Source organism: Balaenoptera musculus, chromosome 3 (genome assembly GCF_009873245.2).
Source record: "Balaenoptera musculus isolate JJ_BM4_2016_0621 chromosome 3, mBalMus1.pri.v3, whole genome shotgun sequence".
NCBI lineage: Eukaryota > Metazoa > Chordata > Mammalia > Artiodactyla > Balaenopteridae > Balaenoptera > Balaenoptera musculus.
Window position 1 is genome coordinate 161,281,517 of NC_045787.1, and position 22,290 is coordinate 161,303,806.

General features: G+C 57.1%; 3 protein-coding genes across 7 annotated transcripts; 2 read left to right on the top strand and 1 right to left on the bottom strand.

Moving 5' to 3' along the window:
• Positions 1-2,933: 2,933 nt before the first annotated feature.
• On the bottom strand, positions 2,934-6,074 carry TRIR (telomerase RNA component interacting RNase). 2 transcript variants are annotated; one of them, XM_036848970.1, is made up of 3 exons: positions 5,654-6,057; positions 3,676-3,753; positions 2,934-3,371 (listed from the first exon to the last, which is right to left on the bottom strand). In XM_036848970.1, the coding sequence occupies exons 1-3, from the start codon at positions 6,002-6,004 to the stop codon at positions 3,264-3,266; spliced, it is 537 nt and encodes a 178-aa protein (XP_036704865.1). In that variant the 5' UTR covers positions 6,005-6,057; the 3' UTR covers positions 2,934-3,263. The 2 variants fall into 2 exon arrangements, with proteins under 2 accessions (XP_036704865.1, XP_036704866.1); XM_036848971.1 differs by lacking the exon at positions 2,934-3,371 and having other exon boundaries at positions 3,677-3,753; positions 5,677-6,074.
• A 1,441-nt stretch (positions 6,075-7,515) lies between these two features.
• GET3 (guided entry of tail-anchored proteins factor 3, ATPase) lies at positions 7,516-13,708 on the top strand. The gene is made up of 7 exons (XM_036848856.1): positions 7,516-7,697; positions 8,533-8,680; positions 11,410-11,558; positions 11,651-11,801; positions 12,550-12,657; positions 12,749-12,946; positions 13,366-13,708. The coding sequence occupies exons 1-7, from the start codon at positions 7,537-7,539 to the stop codon at positions 13,495-13,497; spliced, it is 1,047 nt and encodes a 348-aa protein (XP_036704751.1). The 5' UTR covers positions 7,516-7,536; the 3' UTR covers positions 13,498-13,708.
• A 3,718-nt stretch (positions 13,709-17,426) lies between these two features.
• On the top strand, positions 17,427-21,888 carry BEST2 (bestrophin 2). Of its 4 annotated transcripts, XM_036847854.1 has the most exons (9): positions 17,427-17,788; positions 17,938-18,032; positions 18,909-19,142; positions 19,232-19,386; positions 19,726-19,803; positions 19,984-20,136; positions 20,224-20,304; positions 20,503-20,657; positions 21,125-21,888. In XM_036847854.1, the coding sequence occupies exons 1-9, from the start codon at positions 17,637-17,639 to the stop codon at positions 21,546-21,548; spliced, it is 1,527 nt and encodes a 508-aa protein (XP_036703749.1). In that variant the 5' UTR covers positions 17,427-17,636; the 3' UTR covers positions 21,549-21,888. The 4 variants fall into 4 exon arrangements, with proteins under 4 accessions (XP_036703749.1, XP_036703747.1, XP_036703748.1 ...); XM_036847852.1 differs by having other exon boundaries at positions 20,224-20,657; XM_036847853.1 differs by lacking the exon at positions 19,726-19,803 and having other exon boundaries at positions 20,224-20,657.
• The last annotated feature ends 402 nt before the right edge of the window (positions 21,889-22,290 follow it).

Consider the following 22,290-nt stretch of genomic DNA (forward strand, 5'->3'; position numbering starts at 1 on the left):
GATGCGAACCGTAGGAGTTTTCTGCTTACGGTTGGGGGTTGCCTCAGACAAGGGTCAGGTGGGGAGCGAGTTGGAGATGCAGGAGAGAATTTGTTAATGCTCACCCCCTACTTTTAATATGTCTAGCGTCCAACGGCCCCGAGCAGGCCTCGGGGGAGAGAGGAGTCCGGGCAGAATAATGTAACCCCTGCTGCCTGGATAGTCCACAGTATTGGCCCTCGTGTGATCACAGGTCTTTCTTCCTCTCCCCAGACGGTGAGTTTCAGTACTGAATCGAAAATCAAAAAAAAAAAATTTTTTCCCCGTATTTATTATGCACCTACTTCCTGTCAGTGTACACAACAGCGCTGTGCACGGCAAACTTACTTCAACTAGAAGCGCTCAGTGCAAAAAAGAAACTCAAAGAACTGATGCCCAACCGTGAATCTGAGATGGGAGACAAACACCTCTCAGTTTACAACAGCCTCCCTGCCTGAGCATCTCATCACACTGCACCTTCCTATCAAGGTATTTCTCAAACACGGTCCCCAAACACAAGCCAATTGCTTCACCTAGAGAAGCAATAACAGCCACTTTGATTGTCAGAGTTAACGATGGCTGTATGAACATTGCCCTTACTTTAGAACTTCACTCTACAAGGAGTTTCAGTATTTTATCCCTACTTTATAGATGAAGAACCTGAACCACAGAAAGGCTAAATGACTTGCCCAAGATCACACAGCAAACAGACACCAGAATAGTTTGAAGCTGGGACTGTGTGACTGACCAAAACCTGAGTTTGATTGTCCTCCCTCTTCAGACTTTCCCAAGGTCAGGGCAGGTGAGCTCAGTGAAAGGAGGTGCTGGGACTCCATCAGCTCCCTCTGCCTCCTGATACTCCAGAATAGAGGCTGAGCTGCTGCAGGGGCGACCTACTTCTCCCACTTATGTTTCTTTTTAAAGATCCAGAGGCTGTGGGTGGCTTTGAGGGAGGAGGAGGTAGAGTTGGCTCCATTGGCTTCCTATGTCCTCTCCCCCACACTACATCCCCAAGGTTAAAGTCACACTTGGGCCAGCTCAGCATCCTGAAAGTAGGAGGGAGACCTTTGAGGTGATGTGGAAAATAAACCAGACAAGCCTTACAGTGTGTTAGCAAGAAGTGAGGGGGGACATGTTCCCTGTTCCAAAGGCTGTTTGCTCACTCTTCAAGCCGGGCGTGGTTTCAGCTCAGGGTCTTTGCACCTGCTGTTCCTTTAGCCTGAACACTCTTCCAAGGACCATCTTCACTGCCTGCCCCACCTCCTTCGGGACTTGGAACAAATGGTGTGGCCATTCCTGACCAACTTAAAGTTGCCATCTCTCCCACTCTCATCACAGTCCCCCTTTCATGCTTTTTTCCCCCACCATAGAATGTATAACCATGTGGTGTTCTGTATTTTGTTTCTTGTCTGTTTCCCCCAACCAGAATGTTTGCTCCACTAGGCCAGGGAGTTTGGTGTTTTGGTGCTCAGTATTTGGAATGCCCCACGCCCCACAGGCTGAATCTGGCAGTGTGAGGCTGGATAGGTGCTACCTCAGCCCTCCCCCCCCTGCCTCCACGGGTGGTGGAGGGCCAAGCACATGGTTACCACCTGATCCTGAGTCATGATGCTCCCCTGTGGTAAGAGGGACGGGAGCCTGGCCCTAGGATGGGCAGGAGTGTCGAGCTGCTCAGCATTCGTGCCTGGGAAGGCCTGGGAGATGGGCCCACAGCTGGGGGGCCTAGATGTTGCTCCAGGTCTAATAGGTTTGAAAAGGGGTCAGGAGGCAAGGGCATCTTAAAACATTTGTGGGCTCCAGGGAAAGCAGGCAGCCAGGCAGCCTTCAGCTCCAGCAGGATGAGCAATGCGGCCAGGAAGACACAGAAGTACAAGGAGTACTAGAGGGGCACTAGGGGCATCAGGTTTCCTTTAGGACGCCTTGTCCCCTGATATATCAGCTGTCATGTTCTGCAACGTGGGACAAACAAGACCCTTTGCATTCTTTCTCCTGATTATATATACGACTCGGTGGGGCGAACCCCAGCTTCCCTGGAAGGGCTACAGGTAGCTGGCAGGACAGAGCAGCCCCACGGGAATCCAGATCCTAGCCCTCTTTCCTTCCTCCACTGCCAACACCCCATCACCTCCCCTTGCCTGATCATGGCCTGGCCTCCTTCATCTCCCAGGTTCTGCCCAGACCCCTTCAGCCAGAGGGATCCTGTTAAGACATACTGAATGAAACACATCATGTTGCTCCTTACCTCACAACCCCCCCAAAGGTTTCTCACCCAAATTCTCACCCTAGCACACAAGGCTCTGCATATAATCCACCCATGCTCCTCACTCAGCCAGCTCCAGTCACAGGGGCCTCCTCAAAGCTCCCCATAATGGCCAGGCACTCTCCCTGTCTTTATGCTGGCTGTTCACTACCCCTGGGACAGGCTTCCTCACCTCCCTCAGGACTCTGATCAGATGTCAACTAAAATAGACCCCTCCCTGCAGCCTCTATCCTGTCCTTCTTCGCAGTCACCTCCCAAAATGGCTTCCCCCTTTCATCTGTGTCTGTTTCCTTCCACAATGGCAGGGAGCATGCATGGTCTGTTCTGTTCACTGCAGCAGCCGCAGGGCCCAGAAAAACCCAGGCACACGGTAGGTGCTCAGTGTCTTCTGATTTGAACAAACTGACAGCTTTGGCCCAGCACAAATGGGACTGTGAAGAGACACTGAACAAGAACACCCAACAGTGGGGGGGAAGGCAGGGGTGAGACCTGAGGAGAGTTCAGGCCTACAGGAGGTGATGCACCCTCGTTCTCCCCCCACACCCCCAAATCCCTCCCTCACTGGGCCAGATCCAGGCTTTGGTGGGTGCAGTGCCAGCCATGAGGGGAGGGCTTAGGTTGGAAAACAGCAAAGAAGGCAAACCAAGCACACAGCTCCAGCACTAGGTCAAGTTCTTTACTTCCCAGAAGTGATGGCTAAAGGGAGGGAGGAGAGGGTGAGACGAGGAAGACAGAAAGAGCCAGAGAGAGGGAGGAGCTGGGAAGACAGGGGACAGTAAACCACTGTTCTATGAAGTCTCAGGAGGCAAGTGCTCAAGGTAAAAAAGAGTCCTGGAGAATCGTCCGCAGCTGCGGCAGCTGCGGGAAGCATCTCGGTTTCCTTCTGTATATAAGTCCTTGGGGGAAAAAGGCTGCCGCGCTGCCGCTGCATTAAATAGTTATGTACATCGCAGAGTCCCAGGCCGTGGGCAGGCAGGGAGGGGGGTCATTTCACCAGGGGCCGAGTTTTATCATCATCGCCGCACTGGTGGGCTTTGTACTTTTTCACCTCTGCCATGTACTTGGCCCATGCATCACCTTTACTTGTTAATACCTGTTGGGGGGAGGGGAGGGACACACGGGGGTTGGGAAGGAGATGCCAAGGAGGCCAGGAACCAGGGTCAGGACTGTCCTGAGACAGCTGACCCACCCACAGTGTCACCCCAAAGGTCTTGGGTGTGAGGTAAAGATATGGAGAATCAAGTTATCTGGGAACATTGTTGAAAGCCCTCCTCCCCAACCCAGTACACCCATCCAAGGGCTAGATACTGAAAAGGGAGGGACAGGGCACCTGGGCCAGGAACTGAGGCTGGAAGGAAAAGGCAACGTGGGCAGCCCCCCACACCCAGCCTGCTCACCTCATCCTCCGTCTTCTGCTTCTTGGCTACTATTCCCGTCTTGAGGGCTAGTTTGTTCCCGCCTCTGCGCTTGCCCACCTGGGTGAAGGGACAGAAGACTGCAACGGTTACAGGAGCCGGGGCCCGCCCTTGGCGGCGCTGAGGCCCACTACACCTTCCTAGCCCGGCCCGGTGGCCCGTCCCGACGCCGCGCCCAGCTCCACCAGCCGGCCGACCTGCGCAGCAATCAGAGAGGAGCACACGCGACTCAGCGCCTGCCCTGGGCCCATGATGCCCAGGCAGTCCTGGGCCCCCGGGCTGCCCTCCCAGGGAGAGAAAAGAATTCCCACATCGGTGGGGACGAGCGCTGTCCTCACCCTCCCCTAGCAGGAACCACACAGGCAACAACAGCTCCCTTTATTGAGCACTTACTGTATGCTAAGCCCTGTGCCAAGTGCTTTGGATATACTATCTCCTTCCACTTTCACAGTCACCTTACAATGAAGGTTACGATCCCCATTGTAAAGATGAGGAAACATCTCTGAAAAGGAGAAGCCTGTACCCTGGATCATGCCGACAGCAAACAGTGGAGCTGGATTCAGGGTCAGGTGTGTCTAGGCCACAGAGCAGCATTCTTAACCACCAAGCGACACTGTTCCCCTACACGTAACCGGGCCTGGCCTCTTCGAGGGTGCTCCTGCAAATGGCCCCTTGATGAACAAATGAAACAGGCAGTGACAACTACTGCTATTCTCACTCACAGAGGGGCACTCGGCCTCCACCCAGTTCTCACACCAGCCCAGGTCCTGCCACTTCCCCTTCCTCAAACATAAGTCTTACTCTGAACTTTCATCCTGGTCCTCTGTTTTCTCCCACAGACTTGAGGGTTTCTTGTGCCCCAGGGGCTGCAACAGGCTTTACAGACATCCCATCCCTATCCCTCAGCCAGGCATTAAGTGACCTGCGCTGCTGGGACTATTCTCACACTCATTTTTGACGGATGAAGAAACTTGACCCCCAGTTCGTTACTCTCACACCACACTTTGTTCTCCACACCACAGGAACTTGCTCTCAACACCAGAGAAAAAGCAAGCTCAGAGTTGACAATCAATATAGGTACCATTTCTTTGGCCTAGAGTTTCTCAATCGCATATATTAGTGACATTTTGAACTGGATCATTTTTGTTGGGGAGGGGGAGGAGACGGTTGTTCTGCGCATTGTAGGATGTTGAGCACCATTCCTGCCCTCTACTCATAAATGTCAACAGCACTCCCTCCCCCAGTCTGACAACCAAAATGTCTCCAGACTTTGCCAAATGTGGGGATGATGTGAGGGGAATCGGCCCCAGTTGAGAACCACTGGTTTAGCCCTTCCTATAAGAAAGGCCCAGCGCTAATCACATCAGAAGATGCGATGATGCCCATTTTTGCAAGCAGGGAAAATGAGGTTAGGCCAGATCAGACGCCCCAGGAAAGCAGAGATGCCTGTCATAATCAACACAGCATACCCATCACCTAGCACACTGCCCAGCACAAGGTAAGGTGCTCAATAAATGGACACTGGACGAATGAGACTCAGGTAAGTCAAGCAAATCTCCTAGGGTCACACAGTAAGCAGTCTGAGTCTCTCATCCACACAGCTCAGACTCCAGACTTGACTATGCCCCCCATCCCCATAGTGGGAGATGGTCCTAGTATCCAAAGTTCGGGATTCCACTCAAACAGGAATCCTGGTATCCTGGTTTCCCCATCCTCGGAGCGCTGTTTCCAATGGAATTCCCCCCAGCTCCCAGTTCTTGCGGGCATACTGCGGGGGTCCCCACCTCCGCCCCCAGACCTCTCTCGTCGAGAATCCAGTTTCCGAATCCTCAGCGGGTGACCCGGACGGCTCCCTCATCGGGGTCGGAGGGTGGACCTGGATCCCGATCCCCTTTCTCGAGCCCGATTCCCCCTGCCAAGGAAGGCCCTGGCGCCCGCCCCCACCCCCGCGGCTCCTTACGAAGCTGAGCGTGGGGCCCGGGCCGCCCTTCCTCTTCGGATCCCCGGGACCCGCGGCGGCGGCGGTGGCCGGCTGGTCGGGTCGCTGTGGGCCCGGGGGCGGCTCCTCCTGCCGCTGCCGCTGCTCCTCCTCCATCTTCCGCTTGAACAGCTCCAGGAAGCTGCCGTCGTTGGCGAACAAGTTCACGCCGCCCGACACCGGGCTCGAACCCGCGCCCGACACTTCATCATCCCCGCTCTCGGGCGACGTCCCGGGCCCGGACTCAGCCCATCGGCTCCCGCCGCCGCCGCCGCCCGCGGGGCCCGGCGCCTCCCGGCCCGGAGGTTCCGCCCGTCTCCCTCGGGCAGCCATTTTGTCGCCAGGTACCTCGCAAAGGATTCCGGGAAGGCCGCTCCGGGCCCGCGCTTGGCGCCAGACTTGCCTCGTCCCGGGCAATGCATGCCGGGAAGACCTGTCTGGCCCTCAGGCATCCGCAGTGGAGGCGGGGCATGAGGGGCGGGGTGAATGAGGAGTAAGGTTTGACGCTGCGCGCCGGCGGGCAGACGCCCCGCCCCGCGGATCGTTATAGCCCTGCTAGACTCCCGCAGACGTTACGCAGAGATGGTCTCTTCCGGAATGAGACTATTGTCCGCGCCTGGGGCTGTAGCTGGCTCTCGGAGTGAGGTTCCCGCTTGGGACTTGGGGGCGTATTAGCTTTTCGGGGCTAGAATCCCCTTCTGGCACCAGGGATAATCTCAGTGAGGGGTGGGACCTCGCCTGAGGCTGTGTGTTCAGCTGACACCTCGGAAGCTGGGTCCCTAACTAGGACTAACTAGAGGGCATATCTAGCCTGGGACCCCAGAATAGAAATGGGGGTGTCTCTGGATTGGGTACCTGTCTCTGGGGTGAAACTTTTATTTGGGAATAGAGACACAGCTGACTCCAAGGAGCTGGGGTCCCCATTTGAAAGTCAGGGTATTATTTTATGTGCTAGAGTACTCAAATGAAACCGCGGATATTTCTAGGCTGGAGTCTCTATTTAAGAGTGTCCGCTAAGGGCCTGGGACCCAGCCTGTATTCCTGCCCAGGGCAGAGTTTCAAACAGAGAATTGCCTGAACTGGAATTTCCCCTCGGACAGAGAGCAAACTGGAAGGAGGTTTTCGGGAACAGGGTCCCTTCTACGACAAGGAGCGCAGTTGCAAGTGTTGTCCCTGCCCTGTCCTGTCCTGCATGGGGGCTCAGGGCTCACTGGACAAGGACCTGCGGACCTCGCCCACAACTGGAGTCGTCCTCCCTCTAACCCACTAGCAGCCCCGGGACCTTCTCCAGCCAACTAATCGGTTCGTTTATAATTGGTTTGCGTCAGGAGCCCGGTGGCTCCCAGCCAATTGAATAACAGAAGAGACGGACCTGAGGCGGTGTTGGGACCCAGGTTGGAGAATAGGGGGGGAATGATCGACATGAAGTTGAGCCTATGGAGTCAGGTCAGGGTGGACCTCGGATCTAACTTCTTGAAAAAGGTATGCAACGGGTGTTTGGCCGGTTGCTAAGGAGTGGTTGGCGGCTACCGGGACCTGAGAGTGATTGGTAAAAGTAAGAGAAGATGTAGCCAATGAAAGGAGCGCTGCAAGACTTAGGGGCCAATCAGTAAAGGGGAGTAACCTAGGATGTACCAATATGTTAATTAGGCAGGGGGAGTCTTTGAAGAAAATATAGACAAGAGGCTGACAAGCCGAACCTTGGAAGGGGAAGACGTTGGAAATATAGCTTCTATTAGCTCCTAAAAGTTAGGCCATGAGAAAATTAATTCAATCTTCTGGCCTTGATGGGGTTGTGATAGGAAATTTCCCCTGTAGGTGCTTTGCATGGTGCGCTCCGCTTGATCACGTGAGCCGGTACCAAGATGGCGGCGGGGGTGGCCGGGTGGGGGGTTGAGGCAGAGGAGTTCGAGGATGCCCCTGATGTGGAGCCGCTGGAGCCCACGCTTAGCAACATCATCGAGCAGCGCAGCCTTAAGTGGATCTTCGTCGGGGGCAAGGGTGGTGTTGGAAAGACCACCTGCAGGTACGGAGGCTGCGGTGGTGGCCGGGAAAACGGGTGGGATGTACCACAGGGCGAAGGGGAGGCCAAGGACCGCGTCTTCCACCACCAGACGGGCAGGAGGGCTGGGCCGGGGCCTTCCGGGTTGTACTCTTCGGAAGTTATCTGGAGCAAATAGAAGCTACCTCCTGAATGCAGGCCTGGCACCCTCTGCGTTGGACCATCCCTGTTCAAGGGCTGAACCACACTGGATCCAGCGCACGGGAGCCGGGAGAGCGTTTAGATGTCCCAATCAGCTAGACTGTACCACAGTGAGCCCAGAGTAGGGGGAGGGGCACCGGGGCAAACTATCCTAGTCTGGTGAACCTTGCCATTCTATGCCCACGTGGGGGTGGGGGTGGAAGGCGGGAGAGAGGGCACATGATCAGACTACCCATTCAGCTGGGAAGAGGGGGAGGGGTCCCCGGGGCAAATTACCCTGGACAAGTGGACTGAACTATCGAATTTAGCAGGAGGTGCTAAGGACCCCTTAGCTTAGCGTTGAGGGAGGGGACACAGGGTCAAGCTGGCTGGATAGCTGGACCATGTTACTTTGCCAGCAAGGAAGCAGGCATCAGGCGGGACGGACACATTCAGCTGAACCTTACCACTATATAGCCAGCTGGAGGGCTCAGTAGGTGAGGTCTGAGAGGGTCCCTCTGCAGGGATTGAGGCTTGATCCCACAGTCATCCGTACTCTTCTCTCAAGGCCCTTGCTGATCCAGGTCCCCTGCTCCGGGGACCCTTCTTCTCCCCATGCAGACCTAAGGAGCAGAGCCTAACCCTTCACTTCCCACCTTTTGGCCTTTCCCTTGCCCAGCTGCAGCTTAGCAGTCCAGCTATCCAAGGGGCGGGAGAGTGTTCTGATCATCTCCACTGACCCAGCCCACAATATCTCCGATGCATTTGACCAGAAGTTCTCCAAGGTGCCTACCAAGGTCAAAGGCTATGACAACCTCTTCGCCATGGTGAGTGCAGCAGGGCTCAGCCCCGTCCCCCCGCACCTTCAGGCCTTTCCTGTGAACACCCACCATCAGCTACCATGTTCTGCCCATTCTCCGTCCTCTGTCTCTCCACTTTCACTCCTTCTTCAACATACCCACAGGGGAACGAGTGAGGAACGTTTGTGGAGCAGAAAGGAGGCCAGAGTGACTGGAGCTTAGTGAGCAAGGGAAGGGGGGGAGACATCAATCAGGACCCCATGGTGTAGGACCTTGCAGCCCACTGAGATCAGTTTAGCTTTGTTTCCAGGTTAATGGGAAGCTGTTTGTTTTAAGCAGAGTAATGTCATGGCCAAATTAGTTTTCCAAAAAGTTCCCTGTAGCTCTCATGCAGAAATTGGATTGTAAGTCAAGGATGGAAACAAGGAGACTGGGGCAGTGACCAGGCTACGAATGGTGGCAGCCCAAAATTGGGAGGAGGGGAGAGAAGTGGTCAAATTTGGGATGTATTTTGGAATTAAAGCAAGTTAACTGCTTGGTTGTAATGGGTGAGGGAAAGAAATGAATTAAGTATAAGTACATGTCTTAGTTGGCTCCCTGGGCAGCTGAGGTGGGGAAGACTGTGAGAGGAGCAGGTTTAGAAGGCCAAAAGTCAGGAATTTTATTTGGCCACAGTGAGACCAAGGTGCCCACTGGTCATCCAAGTGGAGACATCAGGACAGCAGCTTAGTTATGTGAACCTAGAGCTCAGAGGAGGTTGGTGTTGATTTGAGAGTCATTGTCCCAAGGGTGGTATTTAAAGCTGTGTGAGTGGAGGAACACGTGAAAGAATAGAGAGGCCCAGAAACAACCCCGGGGGCACATCAGCATTTAGGATCCAGCAGAGGAGGAGGAAGAACCATTGAAAGAGGCCAAGAAGGAGCCACAGGTGAGGTGGGAGGAAAGCCAGAGAGTGTGGGCTCCTAAGCTCCAGGAGGACAAAGGGACTCAGGCAGAAAGGTTGTCAGCTCTAGCAGGCATGTCAGTTTTAAGCAGATCACCCTGGGAATGGGGGCAGAAGCCTGCCTGGAATGGGTGAGCTGAGGTGGACACAGTGATCACCATGATGGGAGCAGAGAAATGAGCATGGCCATCCCTGGAGGGGGAAGGGAATGAGGGTTAAGGAAGGCTTTTCTGAGGAAGGAGATGCTAGAGCATGTTTGTTTGCTGCTGCACATACTTCAGGGAATTCCCTGGCGGTCCAGTGGTTAGGGCCCTGGGCTCTCACTGCCAAGGGCCCAGGTTCAATCCCTGGTCAGGGAACTTAAGATACCACAAGCTGCGCGGTGCAGCCAGAAAAAAAAAAAAAAAAGCTTCAACTGGGAGGGACAAGTGATGTTGCAGGAAGGAGTAAGGATACCGGCTGAGGACGGGCCTCAGGCAGGCGAGAGCTCGCTCCAGCGCATAGACCCAGGACTTGGGCTCTGCCAGGACCAGGGGCTTAGAAGGAATGTGGGGGGACTGGGGCGTTTCCTGGGGGGAAATGAGGGTGTTGGCAGCCAGTGGCTTCGCTTTCTCACTGAGGCACAGGCGAGGCACAGGCCTCAGCAGAGGGTGAGGGACACACGAGCCAGAAGGGGTTTGAGGAGGGAGAAGATGTGGCATTAACATTCCCATGGGTGGATTTTCTGGCTCGTCGAGTGCCTGTTGGAGATTTGTGATCAGAAATGGGGAGCAAGGTTGAGTTCTTTGTCTGGGGTGTTCCCCTGATGTTCACCTCAGTGTAGCCATGCCAATGAGCTGCGAATAACCAGGGTGGGGCTTTTGCCAACCACAGAGGGAGAAGGGAGTGTTTGCAGAGGCATCTTGTGGAGACTGGGCTGAATAAGAGTGCCGCCCAAGAGGGACACTTACGGTGAACAAGCGGGCAGAGGTGTGGGGATGAGGTGGCCCAGGAAGGTCTAGAATAACAGGAAGTGAGAAGGCTGGGGTCAGAGAGTGGCCTGGTGACTAGGAACAACCCATCAAGGGTGTGACTGTGGGGGGGTGATGTGTGGACAAGCTCTCTGCAGGGAAATGACCTCTGAGGCCAGGGAGTGGAAGGCTTCGCCACAGGAAACATGAAGTCAAGTAGAAGAGGTGACACAGGTGGGAGAGAGAGAGGCAATGAGTGCAGGACGGGCCAGGGACCCCAGGCTTGCTCATCCCCTTCATGGAATCTGCATGCATGTTGAGGACCTACTCTGTGCCAGACACTTCCAGGCACTGGGGACACAGCAGTGAACAAGACAGAAAAACCTCTGCCCTCGTGGGGCTGGCATTCTGGTTAGGGAGACAGGCGATAAACATGCTAAGTAAACCATGTGAGGAGAGGCCAGATGTTAAGAAGAAAGGAAGGCAGGGCAGAGGGGGCTAGGGCTGCACTGTTAGATTGGGCGGTCAGGGAAGACTCATATTAGAGGAATGATCTGGAAGAGGTCACAGGCCCAGGTCAGGGAACAGCCCGTGAGAAGGCCCTGGAACGCACTCTGGCTTCCCTCTGGGGCACTGAGCACAGTTGGCGATTTTCCATCTGCTTGTGGAAGACTTTAACAATCTGTGCCACCACCCGAGACCTTAAGCGTCTAAGGGAAGGGCCATGGCACCTCAGGGGTCTCCCCAGCTGTGACCTGATGAAGGGCTGTGCTCAGGGCGCCCCACAGGCTCCCTTGGGCTCCGTGCCCAGGTGGGAAGGCTCCAGCAACAGCAGCCTGAGTCTTGACCCTCTCGGCCCCCAGGAGATTGACCCCAGCCTGGGTGTGGCGGAGCTGCCGGACGAGTTCTTTGAGGAGGACAACATGCTGAGCATGGGCAAGAAGATGATGCAGGAAGCCATGAGCGCCTTCCCAGGCATCGACGAGGCCATGAGCTATGCAGAGGTCATGAGGTCAGGCCTGGCGGGGACTCTGGGTGCCCGGCGCTGCCTGGGGCTAGGGTGGAAGAGGGGGCGGAGCGGGCCTGATCCTCATCTCCCTGCAGGCTGGTGAAGGGCATGAACTTCTCGGTGGTGGTGTTCGACACAGCGCCCACAGGCCACACGCTAAGACTGCTCAACTTCCCCACCATCGTCGAGCGGGGACTAGGCCGCCTCATGCAGATCAAGAACCAGATCAGCCCCTTCATCTCACAGGCAGGCAGAGCCCCAGGGCATCCAGGAGTCCCCTGAGTCAGAGTGGGCCTCCGGACCCCCAGATGTGCAGTAACAAAGGCATTTCCCACATATGCTCTCAGTCAGCGCTTCCCAATGGGTGGGATGGATCTTCACTGCGGGGGGACTGCCCCCCCTACTCCGCAGCACTCAGTGTCCCCGCCTCCACCCGCTGAGTGCCCCAGACAGAGCTTGAAAGCACATATCCCAGAGCCAGGTGGCCCGGGTTCAAATGCTTTGCACTCTGGTGTGACACAGCTGTGTGACCTCAAGTCACTTCCCCTCTCTGGGCCTTCTCTGTCAAATGGAGAGCATGTGAATCCCCCCATGGATTATTATTAGCACGACATGACAACCCTGATGCCTTCACACTTGCGCACACCACTGCCACCTCCTTGGTTGTGTGTGGTCCCCCGGCGGGGAGCTGTGCCTCAGTCACATTTGTGGGGCACTTACTGTGTGCCAGACACTGTTCCAAGCACGTGACATGTCATATAGCACAACAGCTCTACACATGGGGAAACTGAGGCTCTGGGAGGTCAAGCTAACCTGGCCACAGTCCCGCAGAAATGGCAGAGCTAGGGTTGGACCCCTGCGATCTGCTCAAGGGCCCACACCTTTAACCACTGGGGGGGTGTCAGGAGTCGTCCCCCGGGTGTCTAGTGAGCCCAACCCAGGGAGTATAATGCACCCCTGGTAAACCGTGAGCCCTCTCACATCGTCCCCACAGATGTGCAACATGCTGGGCCTCGGGGACATGAACGCAGACCAGCTGGCCTCCAAGCTGGAGGAGACGCTGCCTGTCATCCGCTCCGTCAGCGAGCAGTTCAAGGACCCTGTGAGTTGCGGTCCAGGCGGGCGGTGAGAAGCTCAGGGGAAAGAGACAGGGCTGAAATCTGCCCCTCCCTGTCCTCTCTTGGATCCTGCAGGAGCAAACCACCTTCATCTGTGTGTGCATTGCTGAGTTCCTGTCCCTGTATGAAACGGAGCGGCTGATCCAGGAGCTGGCCAAGTGCAAGATCGACACGCACAACATCATCGTCAACCAACTCGTCTTCCCTGATCCCGAGAAGCCCTGCAAAATGTGTGAGGCCCGCCACAAGATCCAGGCCAAGTACTTGGACCAGGTGCGCACACCCACCCTCCCACCCAGCCCTCATACCTCTGACCCTGGAAGCTGGGGTCTGGCCCAGCCCAGCCAAGGCACTGCTGACCTTTTACCGTATTCTCTGACCTTTTGCTCCAGCCCACCTTCTGTTCCTCGCCCCAACCCCCTGCCCTTCACCCACTGCTTCAGACCTTCTGATTCTGGCCTTCACAGACTGGCTGGCCTGGCCTGGATACCTCTCACCCTGGGGAGTGGGAGGTCCAGCCCAGTGGTCTCTGACCTCACTGGCGCCACTCCCACCTATGTCCCTGTGAAGCCCTTGCTCATATTCTCTCCCTGACTCTGGGAGACCCCTAGCCCGACCCTTTACATTGATCACATTCTGTCCCTGCCCTGTGGCCCCTGACTGCTGCCTTCTGCCCTCTGCCCCTGCCGCAGATGGAGGACCTATATGAAGATTTCCACATTGTGAAGCTGCCACTGCTGCCCCATGAGGTTCGGGGGGCAGACAAGGTCAACACCTTCTCTGCTCTTCTCCTGGAGCCCTACAAGCCCCCCAGTGCCCAGTAGCACCACCACCAGCCCCAGCTGCTGCCATTTCACACTCACCCGCCACCCGCCGGGGCAGAGTTTGCACAAAGTTCCTCCATAATACAGGGGAACCACTTGGGGGAAGGGAGGCGGGGAGGGGGTCTTTTCCCCCTGGTGGGGCTGGGGGAGCTGTAGCTGCCCCCGCACCTCTCCCCGCCTCTCCTCCCTCAATAAAATGATCTTAAACTACTGTGGATGTTGACATGGGGGGTTGGGGCCTAGTACCTCCATGTACAGTTGCAAAGGTTGTACACTGCACAAAGATGTCACATCCAGAGAGGCATAGATGTATGTTTAGGTCTGTCACAACAGAGACCGAATAGAGATGTGTGTTTATTGTGGTAATTTTGGAAGGAGGGTTCTTCTGTAAAGGGGTGCCTTTTTCTAGCTCTATATGGGTAAGGGTGTCCTCTGGGGCTGTAAAGCCTGGAGTAGAAGAAAGGGGCATCTGCCCACTTCCTTCAAGGCTCAGAGCGTGGGAACTGGGAGGCCCCTTGGCCAGCCCCAGGCTGGTGGGGAGCGGATTAGGTTGGCAGCGGGCCCAGCACTGCCTGCTGTTTGGTTTGGGAATTAGTGGGCACCCTGGGCAGAGGCTGGGCCTTCCAGACTGCGGATTAACAGTCTCCACCCCCACCCCCCAATTCCTGTTACATGGAATGGCATCAGCCCCTCCCAGCACAGGGCTGCAAACGGGGGGGCTGATTAAGGGGCAGGATGACAAAGGACTCAGGCTGGACGGGCCCTGAAGTCTTGTCCTGCCCCCAGAGCAGTCTCACTGAGTGGCCTGCCGCCTGTTTCCTGCAGTTTGAGCTTCAGTCCCTGTATTCCTAAAATGGAGACAGAAGTGTGGCCATTCATAGGACCATGGCACAAATTCACCTGACCCTGGAAGGGTTAGCAAACCAGCCTAAAAGGCATAAAGCAGCCTCCCTTCTCTCCTTCGCTCCTCCCTCTGCCACTGCCTGGACAGTCGCTGTCATCCCCAAGACCCAGGACTGGCATGACCTTGGACGTTTGCAAGTTCCAAGCTGGAGCTGGATGGAGGTGGAGGGAGAAAGGGGGTGACTGAGGACACGCATGAGTCAGGAAGTGGTGTTCACAGAGCACACCCAGGGTGTGTATGAGGGGAATGCAACCACGAGCCTAGACGTGTCCCCCCAATTCAGTCAGGTGTACACAAGCCCGTGTGGGCACGTCCACATTGAGGAAGTGCTTGTAAACGAACATGGCAGTGCAGCCCATGGCAGGACCCCAGGCTCCCAACCAAACTGCCTGGGTTCAGATCCCAGCTGTGCCATGAACAGGCTGTGCATCCTCTGAGTCTCAGCTTCTCTACCTTGATAGCGGGAATAAGAGCACAAACTTCACATTTCCTGCTTGTGAGGACGCAATGAAATGAAATAGGTAACGACTTTACAATGGCCCCAGGCATGTACCTGCCAAGGACTATTTGTTACTATTCACTGTAACAATTAGTAAGCACGTGAACTAGCCTGGGCAACCCGCCTCTGCCCCAGCAGGGGTCCAGCAGTCAGAAGTGTGTGGGGACAGTGAGCTGGGGGAGGGGAGATGAGCACGGGGGTCGATGGGGGCTGTGGAGGGGAGGGCTGGCTGCAGTATGTGAGGGTACATCCAAGGGAATAGGGGCCTCTGGTCAGGTATGGAGCCCATCAGCCTGAAGCCTGTCCGCTCCCCAGTTCCCGTAGCTAGCAGAATCACCCTTCATCCTCTTTTATGTGCTGTCCAGCAGCTGGATGGCAGAGACACGGGTCCGAGGACAGCCAGTCCGGGCTGGTTCCTAATTACCCCGGGCTGGGCAGACACCTGCCAGGTTAGGAACACAGCGTCCTGGCTGGCCGGACCTTCGGGGGCAGGGTCGAGCGGAGCCATGTGCACTCCTGGTGCTGGGGTGGACTTGAGAGGCTCAGGGGCACCCCAGGGCGCCCCTCTTGGAGCCGGAACCCTGAGCATCTGCCCCTCCCACACTGGGCTATGCATTCAAAGGTGAGGATGGAGGGCTGTTTGTGCCAGGCTAGAGTGCCCCCTTTGTAGGTGTGTCTGTGAAGGGAGAACACCTGTCCTGTATCCATGCCAAATGTGGGGACAAGGTTTTGTGTCCCTAAGCTTGTGTGTTCATGGCAATGTCCAAAGTGTCTGAGACCCAGGGTGTGTGTGTGCCTGCCCGTCGCCGCCCGCAGTGAGGGGGTGTTGGGGAAGGTGTGTCTTACGTATTGATGTCCAAATAAATGCAGGTAAGTTTCATAAGGGGTTATGGCCTGACTCCATCTGGATGTGACCCTCTGGGTCTGTGGGACTGTTGGGAGGGGTCGATGTTGTATGAGTGTGTCTTTGCTACATTGGCATATTGAAGGGACTCCCTAGGACCCAGCTCTGACCCCAGGACTGTGTGCTGCTGTGCTGAGGGCAGGTGCTCCTGCATCTGGCGTGTGGCCATGGTGCGTTTTTGTGCAGGGGAGATCAGGAATAAATGTCTGCTACCTCCCTCTGTGTGATGGCTCACGTGTGAAGGCATTCAGGAGTCGGGCTGGGGTCTGCACTTGGCTGGTTGTGTGACCTTGCATGTGTCTTTATTACATAGTATGATCATGAAGGAATTCAGGGTGCCTGGGTCCCTGCCCCTGTGTTCCTGGGTGGCTGTTTGAAGCACTATGTGGGTGCCTGAGAGCTGAGAGCCTGGTGGGTTAGGGTCCATCTGCTTTATATCTGCGTATGGGGGTGGGGGGGCTAAGTGTTGTCTCTTTGGTGACACTGGAAGTCTTTGTGACAGTGTGTACTGCTTTCTGGGTCACCGTGGTCACGGGAGGCTGTGTTGAGGAAAGCTGTATTTGTGTCTGGGTCTATGGTGTGTGTTTCTAGGTGCATCTTTGTGTGTGATTACAGGTGAGTGTGGAGCGACCCAGACTCACTGAGCAGTGTGTGTATATGTCTGGGTCTGGTAAAGACAGGGTTCCTGCCCCCTCCCCCAGGTCTAGGTCCAAGATTTCTTGGATCTGCCAGTGACTAACTGGGAGACGGGACAGGGAGGAGCTAAGAAGGACAAGGTGAATTCCCCACCCCCTGCCCCAGGTAACAAACTGATGAGACTTCAAAGTTCTGAGGCTGCAACTGAGGGGGGAGGGCCAGGGAGGGGCCACCCACGCCCACTCCCCAGCCCCCTCCCTCACAGAATCTGGCTTCAGCCCCACCCAACCCTGAAGCCCATCCTTTCCCCGTCCCTGAGTGTCCCTGAACCAGCCACCAGGTGAGAAGGACCCAGGCCTGGGGGAATAGGGAACCTTGAGGACGAGTGGGTCTGCAGGCAAGAATCCATCTGAGTCCTCAGGGTAGGATGTGTGCGGAGGGCTCAGAAGGCTAGAGGGGGATGGACAGAGGAAAGGTCTAGGTGGATCCAGAGGAGGGAGGGGGCAGGGCCAGGTCGATCAAGTGGGAGGGAGATAGGCTGGGGCAGCCGTGCAGGAGAAGGAGCCAGCCTGAGGCCGAGGGGCTATGGGAGAGGACCTGGGGCCTGGAAGCTTGGGGACCCGGCTTTGGAGGGCTTCAAAAGGAAGTGCCGGGGAGAGAATGGGCCGAGACTGGGTTAGGGGAGTAGGGGGAGGGAAAGCAGAAGTGGGACTTGAGGGAGGGAAGTCAGTTGGAGCCCCGGGAACATAGAAACTGAGGCGCTAGGGACTCGGGGAGCAGGGGGTGGCTGTAGATGGCGTCCAGGTAAGGGGTATGGGATCAGAGAGGGCAGCTCGGGTTAACTCGGTGGACCAAGGGCCTTGGGGGTGGGGGATGAACGGAGAGGGCCTGGGGAGGTCGGCGCAGGACGCTGGGACCTGGAGTCCAAGGAAGGGAGTGGCCTGCCAGAGGGGCCTTGGGGAGGAGGGGTGGGGGCTAGGGCAGGACTGAGCAGGTGGGAGGAGACGGGAAGCTGAGCCAGAGCCGGTACCGGGGAGGTGGCCGGGCGTGGAAAGTGACGCGGAGCTGAGTCGTCCCCACACCTTTCCACCCTCGCCCGCAGCCTTCCTGCCCGGCCCGGCCCCCCATTCCTCGGCCCCCAATCCCGGGTCCGGTCCAGCCCCCTCTCCTTGGGCTCGACCGGCCCGGACGCCGCAATGACCGTCACGTACACAGCTTGCGTGGCGAACGCGCGCTTCGGCGGCTTCTCGAAGCTGCTGCTGCTGTGGCGCGGGAGCATCTACAAACTTCTGTGGCGCGAGCTGCTGTGTTTCCTTGGGCTCTACATGGCGCTGAGTGCCGCCTATCGGTGAGGCGGCCCCGGGAGATGGGGGAGGGCCGGCCGGAGTGGGGGCGTCTGGGGAGGGGCTCCGGGCCGGCCCCGGAGGAGGTGGGGGAAGAGAGACCTGCAACTGGGGACCGGGGCTCGCCCGTGATCCCGCGCCCCCTCCCTCGCAGCTTCGTGCTGACCGAAGAGCAGAAGCGCTACTTTGAGAAGCTCGTTCTTTACTGCGACCAGTACGCCAGTCTCATCCCGGTCTCTTTTGTCCTCGGTGCGTTCGCGCTCCTGAGTTCCCCATTCCCTTCATCCCGAGAAACCCATTGCCATTCATGCCTTTTGGAGACTCCCATTCCTGCCTTTCTGAGACGCCCCCCCATCAAAGCCACCCCCCACAAATCCCCATTTCTGCGTCCTTTAGGCCAAGTATGGCCCCAATTCCTGAGACCTTGTATGTCACCTGGTCAGAGGGTCCCCTGAGGTGCCCCCAATGAGAACTCCGTGTCATGCATAGGCTTATCCCTGGTCAACTCAGGGACTCCCATCTGTGTCTGCATGGGATTACTAGTGCCTCCCCTCACATGTACTGAGCCCCAGGGACCCCCCTCCAAGGACCCCACATGACTCCATCCTCTCAAGTCCAGCCTGAGGGGCATCTCTCTGACAAGTCCCAGCCCCCTGTCCTCAGTGACTTCACTTGACCTCAGCCTTCCTCCCACCATTCTGGGCCCACAAGGATGGGGTGACCAGCCTGCCCCAGGTTCCCTGACTTAGACACCGTGCCCAACCCCTTCACACATCCCTGGCTCCGGGGCTCCCTGTGGCTTTGGTGACAACCTGCCTGTGGGCCCTCTGTCTCCACCTCTATACCGAGATCCCAATCTCCCATCAGCTGAGGCTCGCGCTCCCTACACCGCGGCCATCCCAGGTGACATCCAAGTAGCCAGGGTGATCCAGCCTGCACCAACCTCTCTGACCTCAGGGCTGAATCTCCAGGTTCCCAGCTCAGGTGGCCCCACATGATCTGGGTATCCAGCCTACCGCATGTTCCTGATGAAGACCCTATGTCACTCCTCTTCCCATGACCTGGGACCCCAAACCCCTGGCCCTAGTGTCCCAACTGAGTCTCCCATTCCCGGCTCTCCCGCAGGCTTCTACGTAACGCTGGTGGTGCACCGCTGGTGGAACCAGTACCTATGCATGCCCCTGCCCGACGCGCTCATGTGCGTGGTGGTCGGCACAGTGCACGGGCGCGACGAGCGCGGCCGCCTCTACCGACGCACGCTCATGCGCTATGCAGGGCTCTCTGCTGTGCTTATCCTGCGCTCTGTCAGCACCGCTGTCTTCAAGCGCTTCCCCACCATAGACCATGTGGTGGAAGCAGGTGAGGCTCCGGCCAAAAGGAACGCGGGGGGGGCGGGGGGGCGCAAAGACTGAGGGTGGGGCAAATAAACCCCGACCTCGCCCCTCCAGGGTTTATGACCCGCGAGGAGCGCAAGAAGTTCGAGAACCTGAACTCATCCTACAACAAGTACTGGGTGCCTTGCGTCTGGTTCTCCAACCTGGCGGCGCAGGCTCGGCGCGAGGGCCGCATCCGCGACAACGGCGCCCTTAAGCTGCTGCTGGAGGTGGGCTCTCCAGGTGGTCACTCATATAAAATGCCAGGGAAATTGTACCCCACGCACCCTGAGGTTGTGTGCCTGCCACGCGCCTCCCACAAGGCGGATTCCAACCACCCTTATCTAGCAGTCCCCAGGTGTACACTTATCTCTATGGGGTGGCTCCTAGGTGCATAGTGCCCCTAGGTGTACACTCACCACTAAACACTCTCCCTGAAGTCCCTAGAAGCACACGCCCACCTCCCACCAGGTGACCACTCACCTCTATCCCAGGTACACCCCCCCCCACTTAATCCCCATGTGTGAGCTCACTATTCAGGCCCCCTCATGACCTGTATCTGCCTCCAGGAGCTGACTGTGTTTCGGGGCAAGTGTGGGATGCTCTTTCACTACGACTGGATTAGCGTACCCCTTGTCTACACCCAGGTAACCCCGCCGTGCCTCTTTATATCCCGCGTCAGAGGCCCTGGAGCGTTGGTCTCAAGGAGAAACTGAGGGCCAGCTAAGACCCCATCACAGTGACTCGCGATCCTAGCTCTGGTCTCTCCATGACCCCCCAAGGCCCAGAGAACCCTGAATTGGCACCCCGTCCTGCCCCTCCCCCAGGTGGTGACCATCGCTGTGTACAGCTACTTCCTGGCCTGCCTCATCGGTCGCCAGTTCCTGGACCCGGCGCAGGGCTACAAAGACCACGACCTGGACCTGTGCGTGCCCATCTTCACCCTGCTGCAGTTCTTCTTCTACGCGGGCTGGCTCAAGGTGGGTGGGGCCCCGAGGCCAGGACTCCAGGGTTGGAGCGGGCAGGGGTTTTCAGTTCTCCGCCTACCTCTCCTCTTCCCCACTCAGGTAGCTGAGCAGCTCATCAACCCCTTCGGAGAGGACGACGATGACTTTGAGACCAACTTTCTGATCGACCGCAACTTCCAAGTGAGACTCTCTCGATTAAGACCATCCCTGGGCTCCCAAAGCGGCCCTGGCCCCACCCCTGCTAAGACTCGCTCAGACATCGCCCCTGATCCATCCTTCTCTCTTTGGTCACCACACTCCTACCCATCCACAGGGGCCCACCCTGCGGTGCCGGCGCTTTTCCATGCCCCACTCTTCCCCGCGTATCCTCGCCCGCAGGTGTCAATGCTGGCCGTGGACGAGATGTACGACGACCTGGCCATGCTGGAGAAAGACCTGTACTGGGACGCAGCTGAGGCTCGCGCTCCCTACACCGCGGCCACCGCCTTCCTGTTGCAGCAGCCCTCCTTCCAGGGCTCCACCTTCGACATCACGTGAGCCAGTGGGGATGGGCGGGGCCCCTTGGGGGCGGGGCTCATGACTGCGGGGTGTATCTGATTGAAGGGGCTGTGGGTGACCAGGTCGGGGCTAAAGGCTACACCCTGGAGATTCGGGGCTAAGAGCTAAAGTCATGAGGACTAGGATGGGGCAGGGGTCAGGGATCCGGGTCAAGGTCTGGGACCCGGCCACTAACTGGGGGCAGAGCTAAGGGCTACAGTCTATAAGGACTGGACGGGCCAGAAGAGATATAAAAGGACAGGCGGCAGGGCCCCAACTTAGCCTTCTGAGGCCTAAGTTTGAGCATAGCCAGAGCCAGAGGATAAGGCCAGGCTCTCGGGTGAGAAGCCAAGGTCTTTTGGGATAAGTGGGACAATGGGGTGGAAAAGCAGCGTTCCTCGGTCCCAACTCTATTGATGAAGAAGGGAGAGGCCGCAGCGCTGACCCATTGTCTCTTCCGCAGGCTGGCCAAGGAGGACATGCAGTTCCAGCGGCAGGACGGCGTGGATGCGCCGCTGAGCGATGCACACGGCGACTTCCTGCAGCGCCTCCTGCCGGTGGGCGCGGGCATGGCCGCTGGAGGCCTGCTGGGCCGGCGCCTGTCTTTACTGCGCCGCAAGAACAGCTGCGTGTCGGAGGAATCCACAGCCGCCAGCTGCGCATGCGCGGGCGCCCCTGATGGCGCGGCCCCAGAGTGCAGTTGCGGTGACCCGCTGCTAGACTTAGGCCTGCCGGAGCCGGAGTCTGAGCCCCACGCCGGCCACGAGCCGCCAGCCCCCGGACCACCCGCCGAGCCCTTCACCGTTGTGCCAATGCCCGGGCCCCGGGGGCCGGCTCCACCCTGGCTGCCCAGCCCCATTGGCGAGGAGGAGGAGAGTCTAACCTGAGACCCTTGGACCCTGGATCCCCAAGGACAGGGAAAATGCCCCAACACCGCCCGCAAGCAGTGGTTTGGGCTTTATAAGCTGCCTGTGGACTCTGCCCGCCCGCTTCTTACCTGCCTGCATCCCGCCTTTACGTTTGGCACAGAGGCTTGGAGCGCCTCCTGTGGGCCAGGCACTGCACTGAGGGCAGGGTATTCTTCCAGCATCTTTGAACTGCCGGTCCTTACCACCAGCTCTACTTCCTACCCGCCACTGCGTGAGAGTTTTTATCAGTGTGCCCTGCCTTTCTTCTTTCCTCAAAATGGACATATGAGTGCCCACCTCAATGAGCTGTGAGGGTGAAATGAAATGTGGCTTTAAACTGTTTAGTACATAATAGGTGCTCAATAAACTTTTAGTGTTTGTTTTTTTTTTTTTAACTCAACTCCTGCCAGGCATTATGCTAAGTAAGCTTTAAGGAATCCTCCAGATTATTTGATGATGTCCTGCCCACTTCTTCCCAAATTCTCTCTGAAATGGCCCCATTAGTGCCCAGGGCTTTACTCATTCATTAATGTAGGACCCACAGTCCAAGGACCATAGCTTTCTCCTGCCAGCGTTTTTCTTTTTCTTTTCTTCCTTCTTTTTTTTTTTTTTTTTTTGGCCGCGCGGCTTGCGGGATCCTAGCTTCCCGACCAGGGATCGAACCCGGGCCCAAGGCAGTGAAAGCACAGAGTCCTAACCACGAGACCTCCAAGGAATTCCC

Coding starts and splice junctions, on each gene's coding strand:
- TRIR (XM_036848970.1), bottom strand. CDS start 6,004: ATGGCTGCCCGAGGGAGACGGGCGGAACCTCCGGGCCGGGAGGCGCCG. Junction 3,754..5,653: donor CGGGCCCCACGCTCAGCTTC/GTAAGGAGCCGC, acceptor CCCTTCACCCAG/GTGGGCAAGCGCAGAGGCGG. Junction 3,372..3,675: donor AGCAGAAGACGGAGGATGAG/GTGAGCAGGCTG, acceptor TCCCCCCAACAG/GTATTAACAAGTAAAGGTGA.
- GET3 (XM_036848856.1), top strand. CDS start 7,537: ATGGCGGCGGGGGTGGCCGGGTGGGGGGTTGAGGCAGAGGAGTTCGAG. Junction 7,698..8,532: donor GTTGGAAAGACCACCTGCAG/GTACGGAGGCTG, acceptor TCCCTTGCCCAG/CTGCAGCTTAGCAGTCCAGC. Junction 11,802..12,549: donor TCAGCCCCTTCATCTCACAG/GCAGGCAGAGCC, acceptor TCGTCCCCACAG/ATGTGCAACATGCTGGGCCT.
- BEST2 (XM_036847852.1), top strand. CDS start 17,637: ATGACCGTCACGTACACAGCTTGCGTGGCGAACGCGCGCTTCGGCGGC. Junction 17,789..17,937: donor GCGCTGAGTGCCGCCTATCG/GTGAGGCGGCCC, acceptor CCTCCCTCGCAG/CTTCGTGCTGACCGAAGAGC. Junction 19,804..19,983: donor TACCCCTTGTCTACACCCAG/GTAACCCCGCCG, acceptor CCCCTCCCCCAG/GTGGTGACCATCGCTGTGTA.